The sequence below is a fragment of the Solanum pennellii genome, chromosome 4 (genome assembly GCF_001406875.1).
Source record: "Solanum pennellii chromosome 4, SPENNV200".
Classification (NCBI taxonomy): domain Eukaryota; kingdom Viridiplantae; phylum Streptophyta; class Magnoliopsida; order Solanales; family Solanaceae; genus Solanum; species Solanum pennellii.
In genome coordinates, this window is record NC_028640.1 from 68,568,197 (window position 1) to 68,585,700 (window position 17,504).

A 17,504-nucleotide genomic window follows, 5' to 3' on the forward strand; every position below is an offset into this window, starting at 1 on the left:
CAAATTATTTAGAGAGATTTAGTTGTAACTAAATATATCTAATTTAAATCAATACAAATTTGAAATGTGAGTTATGTAATATTTACTAATTAAAAGACAAATATATCACTAATTATTCGTATTTTGAACAATTTAAAAAAATTACATACAAATTAAAATTATAACTTGCAATTTTTATGTGTAAATGTACATGATTTATCCAATTTTACAATTGTTGACTTTCTTTCTAATTTTAAAAATAGTTGTTTATCTTTTTTAAATTTAAAATGATATTTTATTATTGATCAATGTATTAAGATGAAAACTATTTATCCTCAAATAATTCAAGTAGAAAACTGAGAATAGAATAATAAAATTTTTTTTCTCATAACCAGTTAGAATGTCATAAAAAAAATATTTTTGAATAATTATCTACCTTTATCCAATTACATAATAATTTTAAGACTATAATTAAAAAAGAGATTTTTATAAAAATTTAATTTCAAATATAAAGATTGGAAATAATGAACCTAACACTTCACAGCATATTTTAAACTCTCAAACAATCAAACGGGTTAGCAATTTTTCTTAAGCAGAGATTAGCTTTCGCCTTTCCTCCAAAGCACCCCCGCTCCAGAATTTGCAGTCCTTGTCGCCGGTCGCCGGTCGCCCGTCGGCCTTCCTTATCTAGAGCAAGTCTTTCACTTTTGTGAGTTACAGAACCCTAACCTAAGCATTTGATATTCATAAACCTTCGTTTTTGCTTTCACTTTTTCATTTTGCATACTGATTAGTGGAACTGTTGGGTGTGTTGCTGATAGTTACCAAAAATAAGAGTTCTTTTAATTTCATTTAGTTGCTGGTTTGATTTGGTGGTATAAGTGAGTATTGTTATCACTATGATTAGTTTTATAGAAATTGTTAAGATTTACTGAAGGCTAGAGTATTATTTTTGTGTTGTAAGAGGATACCTTTTAATTTGTTTGAGTTGATGAACTTTTAGATGCTGCCTTTCTCTAATATATTGCTAAAATCTCTGTAGATTGCTAAACAATTGTCAGCTCACTCAGATAGGATAAGGAGTGGTTGTTAGCGTGTTTGTATTGATTGAAGTGCAAAACTTTGAATTTTTGCTTAAAATGGTGGTTGTGATATCTACTAAAATAGATAAATTTGGCCAAGTTTTGCGAGTTGTTGGACAGCGCTTTTTGTCAAGCAGTTTGGTTCATTCTGTTTCAGAAACAAAAGATGAAGTTGAAACAATTGCTAGAATCATCAATGACCACCCTTTTCCTGTTCAGCCTCTGCAACCAACGCTTAAACGTCATGTCTCTTCGAGTATCCTGTCTACCATGTTTGTTGAAAATGTCATTGGTCGCCTATTTGCGGCACATGCAAATGGTCTTAAAGCATATGAGTTTTTTGAGTTCTGCCTCAACCATCCTGAGTATAGTCCAACCTCTGATGCATTTGAGAAGACACTTCACGTACTAGCAAGAATGCGATACTTTGATAAGGGTTGGGAACTAATGAAGAAAATTCAACAGCTACAACCGTCGTTGCTCACCCTTAAGTCATTGAGCATCATGCTATCAAGAATAGCAAAATACCAGTCCTATGAAGATACCCTTGAAGCATTTGAGAAGATGGAGCAGCATTTATTCCCTGGGAAGAAATTTGGCACCGAAGAGTTCAATATTCTTCTTCGAGCATTTTGCTCACAAAGGCAGATGAAAGAAGCTCGTTCAGTATTCAACAAACTCCATTCTAGGTTCCCACCTGATACCAAGACAATGAATATCTTGCTTTTGGGGTTCAAGGAATCAGGGGATATTACTGCCGTAGAGTTATTTTACCATGAGATGGTTAAAAGAGGTTTTAAGCTTAATTCTGTAACATACAGTATAAGAATTGATGCATACTGCAAGAAAGGTCGCTTTGGTGATGCTTTGAAGCTGTTTGAAGAAATGGATAGGGTAAATTGCTTGCCTACAGTAGAAACAATAACAACTTTGATTCATGGAGCAGGGATTGCTCGTAATATAAGTAAAGCTAAGGAACTCTTCAATGAACTATTCAAGAGAAATTTTCAACCAGACACTGGAGCCTATAATGCCCTTTTGAGTTCTCTTACCAAATCCAGGGATGTCAAATCTGCAGCAGTCTTAATGGATGAGATGGAAGAGAAAAATATTGAGTTCGACAATGTAACTTACCACACTATGTTGTGGGGATTGATAAGATCAAATGATGTTGGTGGTGTCATTGATCTTTACGAAAGGATGGTTGACAAAAATTTCTTGCCCAAGGCACGTACTGTTGTGATGCTGATGAAATTCTTTTGTGAAAACCAGAGAGTTGATCTGGGTTTGAGCTTATGGAATTACCTGATGAATAAAGGGCACTGTCCACACTGCCATTCTTTAGAAATTCTGGTCACAGGATTGTGCTCTCGTGGGAGAGTTGAAGAAGCATTTGAGTGCTCTGAGCAAATGTTAAAGAGGGGTAGGCACATGAGCGAGCTAGTGTTTCAGATGTTGAAGAGGTTTTTCTTACAGCTGGGAGAGGAGGAAAAGTTACAGAAGCTCTACCAAATGACAAAGAGATTAGAAATGATATTGCCTCCTAATGGACAAACTATTGGCACAGCCTAGGTACAGAGCTGCAAGTAAGGTGAATAAAGTTACTTGCTTGATTTACTTGATTCTACACATAGCTGAGATATTTCTGTGAGTTAAATATTCATTTGGTTAATGACTGCTCTGTTTTAGTTGGAATTTGCGTAACAATGATATTGGTATGGTCTTTCCATTTGTTTGGGTTCAATTTTTTGTTGTCGTTACGTATAGCTGTTTCATGACCACTGAAACTGTCTATCGGATTTTTTTCTGCAAAGAGAGACTGTGTTTCTATTGTGTTGTTTAAGATTTATTGGATTAATTCTACTGTTGTTATTTTACAGGAATGCTAAAAGATCAGTTTTAAGCACGATGAGCATTTGGCCTCTAGCACGTGATTTATATCTAAATCTTTTATCTCTACTCATGTGGTGTATGCTCCATTTTCTTTTCTCTCTGAAATGTTTGAACACTTGTATAAAATGGAAAGATTCATGCATCATGAATTTTTTTTGGTATTTAAGGCTCTTCGACAATCTTCATTCATTGAGTTTAGGTTGTGCAAGTTTACCATGCTTATGGGTTTTCTGCTTTTGGTTTTCCTAATTGTCATTGTATTGTTGTTAGTATAAGACCACTATGGGAACATATTTCCTGCTATATGCTGAGAATTATCTGTGGCAGTAGACTTCATTTTTCACAGTAGCCTCTACAGTTGTGTATGTCTAGATGAGTACATGTAGATGTTACATTACTATTTGTTAAGGTTAAGATGTCAAGGTTCTCCTGGCCAATTTCTACCTAAGTGTTACCTGAATCCTGATATTTAATTTTATCTCAATTTGGATTTCCTTGCAGTGAGTTTACAAGTATGGGTTAGACCATTTCTCCTTACAGTAATCTATTGCTTGTGTGAATTCCACTGAAATGTCATGGCTTTGTCTTGCTCATGTATTACTACCATTTATATGTTCTTTTGGTTATTCAAACTTAGGTGCTATTGGTGTTTCGGGCTCAAATTTGCTTATGGGGAGGGTTTTCAGAAACATTAAATGCAACTGATCTATTTGACAAAGGAGAGTAAAATTCCTCTGCTCTATTTGCTTGATATCTGGCAGTAAGGTTATTTAGTTGCTTGAACAGTTACCAACCTTAGACCAACTTTTGCATTGTATTATCGGTTGTCAGGTATGTTACTCTTCATAATCAGTTCAATGTGGTCACTACTTTAACAAAATGTCCTCTATTCAGATGTCATATGCCGTTGCGCTAACATTTATGATTATGAAACTTCCATGGAGCCACAGGGGGCATCTGCTCACAATTTGTGATTTAGTTGGCACTTTCAATGGTAAGTAATCTATTCTTCATAGATTCATTAGAAACGACTTGTGTGTTTATTTTTTTGTGTCTGATTGTTTATTATAATTTGATAGGTTGCTTCAGAGAGCATAATCTATAATGCACAGTAATGGAATGGTTAATTTAGTTAACAAGGTCGGCTTTCTTTTGGATATAATACGTATAGTCTTATTTCTCCTCAACAAAAGCTAATAAAGGCAAATTGAGTTTATCTCTTGCCAGTTCTTTGAGATGCAACATATTGATGCTCTTAGGTCTCGCGGATATATACACAAGGCTGGTCAGCAGGTACCATCCCGAGAGATTATTTTCTTTGATAGAAGTTTTTCCTATAAAAGAGGTTATGTAATCACACTTATTGCAGGTTTGTTATTCGGTTAAGTCCTTAAACTCGTCTTTTGTAGAAGTTACTTTGATAGCTTACCTTCATATGGGACACTTTGCCATTGCAGGTGCCACATGCAATGAATATAATTGTTAGATAGTATATTTGGCAGTGCTGTCTAAAACTATGACTTAGATCCCATCAGGAGTAACGCGGAAGGATCTAAATACTGAGAGGTACTTTCCCAGTCTCTGTTATGCCCTCATGATTTGTGTTGCAATCAGTAGTTCTTGAAGGGCTGTTTGGAGTTATAAAGTACGTGGATAGGGGTTCTGGTGTAAGGTTAGATAGGTGGGAGGGAGGAAGAAAGATGTCTAGTGGTTACATCTTTGAGTATGGAGAAGATAAAGACATATGGGGTGGAGTGGGGAGTTAAGGAAAAATACTGAACTTGGTGCTGTGGGGTTAATGGAAGGAGCGCAAAGAGAATGCTTGTGGTGGGAAGGAGGGAAGCGTTTTGTAAGGAAAGGGAGAACAGCAACCTTGGCATGGTGAGAAAGAATGCCAACTTTTTCTTTTGGGTGGGGGGAGAGGTTCTAGACGTGGCACGGTGGGAGAGGGGGGTGATATGCTTGTCATGTGTAGATTTAAAAAGATTTCCAAATCTGGAAACCAAATAAAACACATTTGATTAGAGAGATGGAAATGCCAAAAAATAGCGATAAGATCCAACTGCTCGGGTGGTATCAACTGGATGATTTTCCCGTAGACATCTATTTCTTACAATTTTTAATCTGTGCATGTGAACTAAATGACTCAAAACGCCTCCTTCAATCTGAATCTGTCTATCCATGGGATAACATTAGTTTGTTATGGCACTTGATCTTAATGTCTTAATCAGTATGGAGTATATTTTTTTCCCATGAACCAAGATAACTAATGACTGTATGAGGGGACATGTTATTACCCGTATTAGTTCCATCAGTAAGTAGAATTCTTCTAATGTTGAACTGCATTGAACTATCAATATGTTGATTTTCTGTTTCTGTGTAAATTTAATAGTTATTATTGCCATTTTCTTTGTCAAACAGAGTTATAATACCTTGAACTAGTAGTGTTTACATATTGGCTTCTCATTTTGCAGGTTGAGGTACAGGCTTACCAATGACAGCTCCACTGTTCTGTTGTCAGATGAGTTGAACTCTATACTAAGAGATTTATTATCGACCTTGTCACTAGAACACAATGCTCTTATTATAGAAACAATGCATGAGCCTAGTTAGTACAGAACTTGTCTTTTGAGGAAAATGTAATGTCCTCATATGACAATGTAACAAGTGTAAGAATAAAACATTCATTTGCATATATTCTACGGGCTAATTAGATACTCCTTTAGATATATTGCGTAATTTACTTGCTACAAACTGACCAAATATTAAATAATTTTCTTTTAAAAAAAAACTGACTATATCTTGAAAACTATACAACCAACGTTTTGTTTGGATGGTTGTAACCCATTTGTATTATATTGTCATATGTTTAAATTTATTACTAGGTAAGAATAAAACATCCATTTGCATATTTATCATTAGGCAAGAATAAAACATTCATTTTATGTAACGATCAATTTGGTATAATCGTTTTGTTACTTTAGTATTTTTCATAATAGTTCTGCCCTTTACTTTTTTTGTTGATTTATCACTCAAATTATGAATATGTGACATTACGTAATCATGGTGAATGAAATAATTTATTCAAACATTATATTTATTAAAATATTAGTTCAATACGATACGATACCTTATGAAATAATAAATAACAATAATCCAAACATAGTGCTACCCGTTTGGCCATAGATTTTTTCAATTAAAATTTGGAAAAAGATTTGGCCAATAGTGTCTATTTACACCAATTGTCATTATTCGGCAAATATTTTTGGCAAATAACCCAAATACTTAAATACTAGAAAAAACTAATATTAGGTCAAATCTCATTATTTGAGAGCTTTAAAAAATTCACATTCTATATCAAATTTTTATCTTTTACAGAAAAAATCCTCTATAGTAGTTGTTTACGATGTACTATACAATTTTTTTTTACGTAAACACCAAAATAGTGATGAAATATTCAGCGAATATGAAAGCGATGAGAGGGTTGTTGATGAAAATAACGAATAATCAATTCAGGGTAATAAAGTCGTGTGATTCGTCTACTTTATGCAATATGGATTGATACTTGTTGCACTCACTCTGAACTATCACATTGCTCCAGTGTCATAGATACTATTTGTTATTTGTTACAAAGATGACCCAATTGACTTGTTGCGGAAGTCATAAATGTTGTTACATCAACGTTTCTATCTTGCTATATAGTACAAACATATGATTAATTTTGACAACTTTTAAAATTTATGGGTAAAAATAATATTTTATTAAAAAGTTTGAAATATATTTCTTCAATATAACACACAGCAGAAAACCCAAGATTCCTTCGCCTCTCCGATTATTGGTTCTCTCGTTGTTTTGGTAGTAAGCAAGATTTCATCTTTTCTGCAAATTTAAGCAATTGGGTTTCCAATATTATCAAATTGCGCCTTCAAATGAATCTGAATTGATTTCATAATTCTCTGTAGCAAACTCTATGTTGTTGTTGTTGTTTTTGAGAACGAAGAGAAATCACAGTTATAGCATTCTAGGGCATTCAAAATTTGAACTTTGTACCGCTAACCCCATCTCCATTCGAGTATCTGGGTTCAAAATTTGAACTTTGTTTGTCTGAACGAATAGCTCGTACTGTGGAAGTGGTGATTAGTAAATGGCAACTTGGATTTATGTGAAAACCCCAAGAAATGGGTACTTGAGTTTATGTGATGCAATGTTTAATTTTCATCTTGTCCGAAGGTTTTCTCTCTGGTCAATGAAGAAAGATCCAGATCTTGAAGCTGTATTACATAGAAATCGTAGATGGGTAGTTAATAATCAGATTAAGAACATTATTATGAGATGTCCTGACCAGGTTGCATCAGTAAAGTATCTGCAGAAGAAGTTTAAGACTCTTGATCTTCAAGGCAAAGCTTTGAATTGGCTTAAAAAATACCCTTGTTGCTTTGAAGTCTACCTTGAGAATGACGAGTATTATTGTGGGATGACTAAGAGAATGATGTTTTTGGCTCAAGAGGAAGAGTCTGTAAAGGATATGCAAGAACCGTTATACGCAGACCGATTAGCTAAGTTGTTGATGATGACCCGTGATCAAAGGTTAAATGTTATGAAACTTAATGAACTAAGGAGAAATTTTGGATTTCCTGATGATTATTTGCTCAGAATTGTACCTAAGTACCCTCAAATATTTAGAGTTGTTAACCACACTGGGAGACGGAGTTCGATGGAGATAGAACTCACAGCCTGGAATCCTGATTTAGCTATTTCTGCAATCGAAACAATGGCTAAAAAGGATGGTCGAGAGCCATGCTTTCCGTGCTCGTTGCCTCCAACTTGGGTCAAATCATTGGAAAGGTTTGAAGATTTTAATTCTACTCCATATATTTCACCTTATTCAGGATTTGATGGTTTAGTGGAGGGTTCAAAGGAAATGGACAAGAGAACAGTGGGGTTGGTGCATGAATTGTTGTCATTGACCTTGTGGAAGAAAGCATCAATTTTCAAATTGGGCCATTTTAGAAGAGAATTATGTCTACCAGAGAAATTAAATGTTCTTCTGCTCAAACATCCTGGAATATTCTATGTTTCTAACAGATACCAGATCTATACAGTTCTCCTGAGGGAAGCATATAATGGGTCTGAACTGATCGAAAAGGATCCTCTTCTTGTTGTCAAGGAGAAGTTTGGTGAATTGATGCAGGAGGGACTCCATGAATATAATCGCAGACATTATCTATTAAATTTGGAGAAGAAGAGGAACAGAGGCATGATAATGCCAAAGCCAGAGAAAAGGAGGAACCAAAGCGACGAAACATTAGAACAAGAGGGAGGAGATCTAGGTGGCATATTTGATCCGGAAGAGAGAAAGCGGTTTTACAAAGTTCTGTTTGATGACAATACTCCATAAGGAACGGAAGATGTAAACATATCCATATTAACATCACTTTATTTCTCTGATCCCCTTGTGCCTCTCCCTGTTGCCCCACCAAGAAAAGCTTATAAGATGAGCTAAAAGAATCTGCTAGGATCAGCTCCTTCCTTTCTCTCCTTACATATTTCTTTTCAGGTAAAAGATTGGCTACTTCTGAATGATGATATATGTCTGCACCTAATCTGCTCAATTTATTTTGTTAACTGTCTTTTTGTTGTTGAGAGGTCCTGAGACTTACAAACTGTTTTCTTTATCTAAAGAAATATTTTGTGCCACTTACATAGTTCATTTTGCACCATTTTTGTACTATATACTATTTGTGGTATTCTTAATGTAACATACCTTTTTCTTTTCTTCTAAGTTAAAACTTGGATGAAATTTGAAATATATACATTAAATGTATAGCCATGCGTTCACTGTGGATTCTTCATGTAGGATTCCACTACTAAAGCATTCTTGAGCACCTTGAGATGTAAAAGTTGAGGGCTTTCCGATTTGTTATTCCAAAAGCTGGGAGATATGATAGACATTATCTAGAAGTTCTACTTTAGTGATCAAATAGAAAATGTGTAATGATCACGACGAAAATGTGTTCTATGGGCTGAAGTATTTTCTGTTAGGTAGTGGGTGGGAGATGTTCAAATTTCATCACTTCTCTCAGTTCAGTTAAAGGTGTAAATATAATTCTTAATGTCTTGCTCAAAGAGTTTTTTTCAAAGAAAAGTGTAGGCTTGAATTTTGTTATTTTAATATTGTTTCAGTACTTGAAGTTGGGATGAGCCCTTAGATCTAATCAAAAGATTCTTCTTGAAATATTCTAGCCCCTGTATCATAAAGAAGATTTTCGGAGTAGGACAGAGGGAAGATTCAAGGGCATTGGTAGTTTTCTTGTGCTATCATCAAATTTCCTTGCTATTTGAAATCTGTTCTTTGGTCTTGCTTTTTATGATATTGATTCCAAATAAGCATATATTGTCTGAATTTGTCCTATTTAACTTCCTCAGACAATTTTAACTAGGTCATATATGCAGTTATGATCAGATTGTTCAAAGACCAAGAGTTTGACTGTGGCTTCATTCACTAATTATAGCTTTTATATCGTGAAGACAGAATTTTCCTTTAGTGGGTAAATTAACAAACATTTCTATGCATATTTGATATAGATAACCAATTACTGTAGTGAAAAGGGACTAATGGAGTAATATGTTTTCTGTTTCCTTTCTTTCCTTTACTTTGAAGAAGCGAGACGATAAAAACCTGAAACGAAACCCACAATATTAAGGCCTTCTTTCAACGCCTTTGTAGTATAGGAGCCTGGTTTGGTTCTGTATATCTGGCCAATTAGTGACCATCTATTTTAGTTTTGGAATTGTGGCACTAATGGGATTCACTTTTCTTCCTCTACTGATGGGTGTGAACATCAACTTGAAGGAGTTTGATCCCTATTTTATGTTCAATATTTCTGACGACCTGATTCCTCTTGTAATGTTTGTTTACTTCCACTTTGTTAATGTAGAAATAAAACAAATGTTAGGCTGAAGCTCTCGTGCTTTACTGTGGAAATACATTGATTGTTTCTATACTCTGTTGAAGGAAGAGAGGGAAGACTACATACTATGCTCCCATTTGGAGGGGGGTTGACTCCAAGATATCTGAAGGACGATGAAATTATTCTTGTGTGCGCCATATCTGTTTTTCCTCTGCTTTCTAGGACCTGTTTGCATCTGCTACTCCTGCTGTCTTACTTTGCACTCTCTATTGGTTGTGAAAGGGGGAAATAAACTAATTTCACAGTGCCAAATTGTTTTGATATTTGTCAAGAAACCATCGTTTCAGTCCCAAATTCAAGTTTTCCTCAACTCCTGTTTCAAATTTAAACACAAATCAAGACCCCCACTTCAAATTTTCTAAAACCTACCAGTAGGGACTCCCAATAAGTTCATGTGTTGTTTAAGAATTCTCTGCGGTTGAAAGAGCACTTATGTGGCATCACTGGTGCATTCACATATGGGTGTCTCCACCCACTTGACACTATCAAAACTAAGCCGCAAACTAAGGGGTGTCTGAGATTTACAGTGGAACAATTGATGTCATTGTCAAAACTTTTCAAAGCAAAGGGTGTCTTGGATATCACAATGGTGTTTCTGCTGTAATTGTTGGGTCCACTTCTTCCTCAGCTGTGTATTTTGGGAATTGTCCAAATTTCCAGTATACTCTTCTGTGCTTACTCCACCCAAAGCTGGGGCAAAGGGAGGATAGGGTCATCGGCTATAATGGCGCTGAAGGAATTGATTACCCATAGGATTCAGTCTGGGGCTAAAGGGAGGTCTTGGCAGGTATTGATGAGAATCTTGGAAAAAGATGGAATCTTGGGATTGTATGCTGGATATAGTGCTACATTGTTGAGGAATTTCTCTGCTGGGGCCTTGAGTTATTCATTGTTTGATTAACTCAAGGGAGCGTTTGGAGCCATTTCAGAGTGTTTGTTGTGGGGCACTGGTATCAGCTTCACTAACAATGCTTTTAGTTGTGGTGAAGACTAGGTCGATGATTCAATTTGATTCTGAACCTGCCAATAAGGTTGATGTCGCTATGGTTACTGGCGTCTTGGCTACTGTTAGACAGATATTGAAAGGAGAAAGGTGAACTGGTTTTTCAATGGGAATGGGCCCTAGAGTATTTCATAGTGCTTGTTTTTCAGCTCTGAGGTACTTTGCATTTGAAACAGCTAGGTGTACAATTCTGGATCAGTATCTGAAGCATAAGGAGTTAGAGTCTTTGGTTCCCGCAGAAGAGCATATGCATCCCATGTCGATTTGAGTGTAGGGGTGTGGTTCTTAAATTCAGTTATTAAACTTTTGGTAAGTGCTCTTCTTTCTTATTATTTTCTAATCATATCTCTGTAGTTAGTGTCTTTACAAGTTGGAAACCTTACAAATTGGCTTACAAGAATGTCTCTGGATTCAGTTTGCTAATATTAGACGGATATATATATCTACTTGTCTGTTTTTTTTCTCTCTCTTACATAAGACAAACAATTGAGTGAAGATCTTACATAGTCCATTTATTTTCAGAAATCAACTAATCAAAACTAATTAAGTGCTTGTCTTCTAATTATGTTCGACACTTGAGTAATAGTCTAGTATCTGCTTACTTGATTGAAAATGTGAGAACATCAATCTACTGTTGGATAATTAATGTATGCGTGATGAAGTAGCGCAAGAGAATGCCTTATTTGGGAGCTTCTCATTGATAGCTTTAAGTATAATGAAAATGAACCACAAAAGATGGAAATGATAGCAGTAGGGTAACACAATAAGAAGATGGTTAAGAATGCTATTGGTCGTCTTGCTAGTTGACAGAATGCTTGTGCCACATACTTCTTCAGAAGAAATAAGGAAATTTTTCTGCTAGCCAGTTATGTTGTTTTGCACCTGACCTTTAGAGGACAATTTGGAAGGAGAGGCCGCAATATATTCTCTGATGGACATCTGGCCTATAACAAGTTACCTTAGGGAATACCAGACATTGCGTTTAGTATGATTGGAAGTGCATCACTTTCTGCTTGTGCATACTACAATTTCATCTTAATGCTATCTCTTGAATAAAAATTCATTTTACTGATTCAAAAAGAAAAAATAATGTGGAAGTGTTCTTTCAAGAATAAAAAATATAATGTGAAAGTGCATCTTTGCACGTTTATTTGTTGGAATCCTGCATGTATTGGCTAACAGATGAACTTGGCAGCTCAGTATGGTCACTGAGACTTCAGGGGATGATTATAATGTGGATTGCACTTTCTCATATTTCTATAGTTTAGAGTACATTTTGGATGAATGGAAATGGGACACAGTATCTCTTCAATTGTTAAGGAACATAGACCGAAATCTTTGTTCATTGTTTCTAACAAAACCGATCACTGACGGCTTAACCAGCTGTGAAATATTGCATCCACAACATTTTGCTGAAGTGTTCCATCACTGGCCCCTTTGATATTGCATCATCAACTTGTATTAGAACATAGTGTTCCTTAACATTGAAGTTCGTTTGGGGTCTGTGATCTGATATCACCCATCAGTAGAATATTTATCTTTTCTAGTGATCGTCTAGAAATATTGTCAAGGGGGCAGAATTCACCTTTTTAGAGAGGAGGTGGAGAGGGGGATTTGACGTGATTAACTCTTTATATAAGTTAAATACCACTAAATGTTAGGATGAGGTTAGCGTTATAGTTCACATAGTATTAACTGGAGAAATATTCTCTCGTCTCTTTATTCTTTACTATGTCTGAGAAGATCATTGCATACACTTAGCAGCGGTAATCAACATACCACGAACCACTGTGATTCAGCTTATGGGGCCTATAAACTTCTTTCTTTTTATTTTTAATGCTGAAGCCTACTGAAAACATCTCGTGGCATATATTGCTTCTCAATAAAAAATAATCATCATAGGAGCTTTCATTCTGGAGAAATAGTACAACTGAAATTCATGTCCATAATTCCTACATGGACTTCAGAAAAAAAAATGAAAATACTTTGACAGTCATCTATCCTGTACTCTTTAGAAACATGCTTTGCCCTTAATAAAGTTGTGCACTGTGAAAGATAAATTTCCCATTTTGACTTCAGAATTCCTGATACCAATGTTCTTAGAGTTTTCAATGTAAAAAATTAGTGGCTTCGAATTTGAATCAAGAGGATCCATAAACCTTTTTATGATAAGGAAAACCCAACTAAACCATTGGACCAAGAGTCTTACTTGAGAATCAATAAATGGTGATCATGGCTATTTGTAATCAGTATTCCACCTTGTCTTTTGTATTAGCAGACTTTCTAAGATATACACACACACCCCTCCCGGTCCTAATTTATGTGTAGTTTGACTGGGCATAGAGTTTAAGAACTATGGGAAGATTTTGCTAAGTTCCATAACTAGCCTTAAATTTTAAATAGGAACACTTTTGTGTACTTTTTGCCAAATAAGTGGACTTTTGGCAAAAAGTCCACAAAAGTGTTGTACTTTATAAAGTTGATTGATCTTCCTTGTGGTGATCCTGCTTAACTAGCTTTTGGATTCTCTTTCTATGGTAACAACTGGTTTCCTTGAAATCTGTTTGTTCAGTATTATATGTTTATTCTGACCCCACCCCCAAATGCTAAAAGTTCACATCATTTTTTGTTCTATTAAAAGCTTAACACTAGAGTAAATTGCAGTGAATTCAGAATATTACTTTTGCGTAAAATTGATATGAATAAGTATGTTATCAATTTTTATGTCAAATCTAATCTTGTGCCATTTGATTATGCAAAGCAGTTTTATATTCAACCATATGGTTGTACTAAGCAAGAGAATTGGTCAAACTAGGATAGAGCACAATATATGCATGACAGACAGATGATTGACCTACCAAACCACTCCCAAACCATTTTTTTCTTGAGCAGTTGAGCCCTTTACCCACTCGCTATACAACCTTTTAATTAGAAATGCTATGTTATGGAGTTCGAGAAAAGATTATCTTACTCGATATATCCACAACATACTGGTGTTAATTTGGCTGAAATGAAAGAGCAAAATGGATTGTTCACCAGGAAAATGTGAAGAGCCACATCATAAACCAATAAAAGCTCTTAGTATATTTCTTTTATTCTTCCCAGTCATTCTACTAAAGAAAAGGCAATGTGCATATGTGATGATTATGTGTTCAGTGCTTTCATTAGCAGAAAAGAAATAAGTTATTTTCTTAATAGCTATGCCTTTTACTGAGATTTGTAATTATTTTAACAAGTTCTGTTGTATGTTTTGGTTGGTTGATTCTTATACTAATCATAATATGTTGTTTCATTCATGACCTTTATCTTCTTTTGTAGATGCATTGGTAATACCAGCAAGCCCTGTTAGGGATTTCTCCTCATCAATCCTCTTACTGCAAGATAATTTCTTTTATCTTGGCTCTGTTGCCATTACAGACTCTCCACGACTCGTACTTACATCACATTGGAACTGCAGAAAATGCTCACTGGTTTCTTTGCAGTGGCAACAATGAGACGATTAACCAAGTTCTAATCGATTGGACAAAATTCATGGCTCGATCTTACAATGTCCTAGCTACTACAATCTAATGGTACTAACGCTAGGTGTAGTACTGTAGGGGGGGGGGGGTTGCAGGTAATAAATAGCAAAAAGCATTAACAGTTAAACTTTTGAACCTTTCAAGAGAAGCATTTTTAGATTGTCAACCTTCTTTCAGATTACTAGTTGATGTTTAGAGTAGAAACTTATTATTGTACGCTTTATTGTAATATGATTACGTAAACTTTATACTATAGTGTGTACATTTATAAAACTTATTACATAAATTTTGTACTTTTCAACAAGGTGGATACTGAATAGTACTCCTAAAGTTGTGCTCTTAATTGGAAATAATTAATCTTATACTTCTCATTTTATCGCGGAAAAAACTTATCCACATCGGGTGTTTCTACTAAGTTAATGTGAAATGCATTATTACGTGATTTGATATAGTATAATGAATTATAAATTTAACACATAATATGCATATATTGATTTGATATAAACACCCGATGCGGATAAGACTATTGAGTTATACTATATTGCTCATAACCAACATTTAAACATAAACAATCCTCCATACATTAAATGTCCCCCACCCCCCGACATGTGGAGTTATTAGGTCCCATAGGAATAGAGTTATTCAACAAAATTACTCCATAGACATTAGAAGTATTCTTTTTAACCATTCTGAATAAAGGTATCGAATAAATGGATTAAGTTAAATTTGAGAAGAATAAATAAGTTGAAATTATAAATAAGTGGGTTGATAGCCCTTTGACGTTGTTGTGTCTGAAATTGTATTTAAACAAGCTTAATTTTGAATTTTTTCATATATATATATATATATTATTTGTTAGATTATTGTATTTGTATTTTTTTTTAGTCTTTTATGACTTGTTAAACTTGTCTTGGATTATGATTTATCTTTTGTTATATTTTCCAAAGTTATTTTCTGCATTATTTTTGTTAGACTTATTTAATTACATTAGATTTTATCATATTTGATTATTATATTTTTTTTGTTTTATAATTACTGTCATCACGACTTTAAAAACAAAATTAGATAGTTACAATGTATCTAAATTTCATGCGGTGAAATAGGTCAAGTAGTCGAGGTGATCGAAGCTCAAAGCTCAAAGGAGAGGCAAATATGGCTTAGAAAAAAATTGAATATGTAATGTAATGATGCAAAGTTATCACTTATAAATGTAATAAAATTTAGTAGCTTTCACATAGATTTTTTATTTGTGTTAAAAATGTATTTATTATTTTAATATTTATGAATAATTTATTAAGAAACTAATAAATTTCATTTTTAGAATATATAATAGTATCGTCTTAATATTGTATGAACCATGTCAAGTTTATGAAGATCTCAAGGTATTCTGACTAAATAGAAAGCAAGAATCAATGTAAATAACATAGAATTTGAATAACATTAAAAATTTAAAATTTAATAATCCATAAGGTAACACCTCGCTTTTTGAAAGAATTAGAAAGACTTAGAATTGAAAAGAAATCGTTTTTTTTTAGAAATAATCAAATTTGAAAAGTTTGACAAAGTTAAGCTAAGTATGAGTTTGGGTCGACTTCAAACGACCATAATTCCTAGCTTAGGATGAGTTAGGTATGCTACCAGATACTGTAGTAAAGATGTTTGAATTATCTTTTAAACACCATCGAGTTTGCTCAGTTTTGAGTTTGTATGAGGAAGATATGTCAATTCGAAGTTGCATTGTCTAGATAAGGGAAGTCAAAACATGATTTTAGAAGGGTATTATGGTCTTTTCACTACCAAATTAATTAAAGTCATTTTTGGTAATTAAGTTGGGACAAAACTGATTGGACTCAGTTTAAGTTTTATAAAGTAAGTTGGGGTTTTGAGAGAAGAGAAAATAAAAGGAGAAAAGAAGACAGAATCAAGACGTTCATCGAGGTTTTTTCGTTTTTGTCATGGGCTTAATTCATAAGAGGTATTTAAGCTTCCATAGTGTTGAGTTTTTCTCCCACACGTCAATAATGTTATTTTAGCGAAATTTCATTCTTGAAGTCGAAAGATTAGAGTTCTTAATGAGTTCTTGAGAAGTGTAATTGAAATTCATCATAAATCTTGTTGTGTTGGATTTTTGGATGATTTCTTGAGGTGGAAGTGAGTGTTTTGAGGTATGTAATAAGTAGATTAGAGCGTACTTATGTTAAGTAATCGAACCCAAGTGATTGGGGAAGAAACATTTCAATTTCAGGCGAGTTAGGGTGAGAAAACAAGTACCTTTCGAACGGTACCTTCACTCCTTTTCAATTCTAACTACTCTAAGCTACTTCTAAATACCTAGAATTCATTCATTGCATGATCATAACCTTGAATTCATAATTCAAATTCAAGGTAGAGTTAAGAGTTAAGTTTTGAGAATTCTTTCTGACATTCTAAGAAAAATCCCTTTGAGTCCTTTTGTGGAGTCTTCTACAATTTGTAGTAACTTGTTTCAGGACTCGAGCAAGTGAGTATGAGAATGAGGAGAATGTATTCATAAGTCTACTTTATCATCACGAGATCTTTTATATCATGAACCATAACTCTTCAATTCAGAATTCACATTCAAGAGAGAGTTAAGAGTAGAGTTCAAGAAAGTCTTTGAGTTCAATTGTGAATCCTTTGACATCAACTATCGATTTGAGCTAAGTTTTGAGGAAGTAAGTACGAGAATGAGAAAATTTGTACACTTAAGTTCCATATTGTTATGTAGACCTTTGAGTCGAGTCATTCATGCCCATAAATTCTGCATAGACTCTATAAATTGAGTATCATCGAGAGAAGTAGTATTTTCAAGTTCTAAGTCTTGAGGATCGAGTTCCTAACCATTTCGAGATTATATTCCTAACCATGAGACTACTACATGTTACCATGAAGTCCTTGAGTTGAGTAGTCCATACCCATAATTTCGCAGGAATTCTCTGAGTCAAATATTCTTACAGCGAGAATTGTTATTGAAGTTCTTGAGTTTTGAGTTGTTGAGTCTCGAGTATTGAGTTGTAGTTACGGCTACTGAAAACCT

At 34.4% G+C, this 17,504-nt stretch overlaps 3 protein-coding genes and 1 non-coding gene across 7 annotated transcripts; all 4 read left to right on the forward strand.

The window, feature by feature from the left end:
* Nucleotides 1–530: 530 nt before the first annotated feature.
* Nucleotides 531–2,935, forward strand: LOC114073836 (pentatricopeptide repeat-containing protein At3g61360). The gene is given in 3 exon segments (XM_027916545.1): nt 531–688; nt 1,022–2,610; nt 2,613–2,935. Coding segments are annotated over 2 exon segments (1,536 nt in total). The 5' UTR covers nt 531–688; nt 1,022–1,118; the 3' UTR covers nt 2,657–2,935.
* Nucleotides 2,936–4,100: 1,165 nt separating this feature from the next.
* Nucleotides 4,101–5,683, forward strand: LOC107018293. The gene is made up of 3 exons (XR_003577935.1): nt 4,101–4,323; nt 4,412–4,520; nt 5,429–5,683. It is a non-coding gene; the product is annotated as an uncharacterized LOC107018293 (transcript).
* Nucleotides 5,684–6,738: 1,055 nt separating this feature from the next.
* LOC114073823 (protein WHAT'S THIS FACTOR 1 homolog, chloroplastic) lies at nt 6,739–14,697 on the forward strand. Of its 4 annotated transcripts, none has more exons than XM_015216148.2 (3): nt 6,739–8,511; nt 9,893–11,237; nt 14,247–14,561. In XM_015216148.2, exon 1 carries the CDS (start codon nt 7,099–7,101, stop codon nt 8,350–8,352), a length of 1,254 nt encoding a protein of 417 aa, XP_015071634.1. In that variant the 5' UTR covers nt 6,739–7,098; the 3' UTR covers nt 8,353–8,511; nt 9,893–11,237; nt 14,247–14,561. The 4 variants fall into 4 exon arrangements, with proteins under 4 accessions (XP_015071634.1, XP_015071636.1, XP_015071635.1 ...); XM_015216150.2 differs by having other exon boundaries at nt 9,970–11,237; XM_015216149.2 differs by having other exon boundaries at nt 9,974–11,237.
* On the forward strand, nt 9,993–14,702 carry LOC107015750 (protein MITOFERRINLIKE 1, chloroplastic). Its single transcript, XM_027916616.1, is given in 7 exon segments — nt 9,993–10,092; nt 10,315–10,434; nt 10,437–10,571; nt 10,574–10,621; nt 10,624–10,837; nt 10,839–11,237; nt 14,247–14,702. Coding segments are annotated over 6 exon segments (975 nt in total). The 3' UTR covers nt 11,197–11,237; nt 14,247–14,702.
* The last annotated feature ends 2,802 nt before the right edge of the window (nt 14,703–17,504 follow it).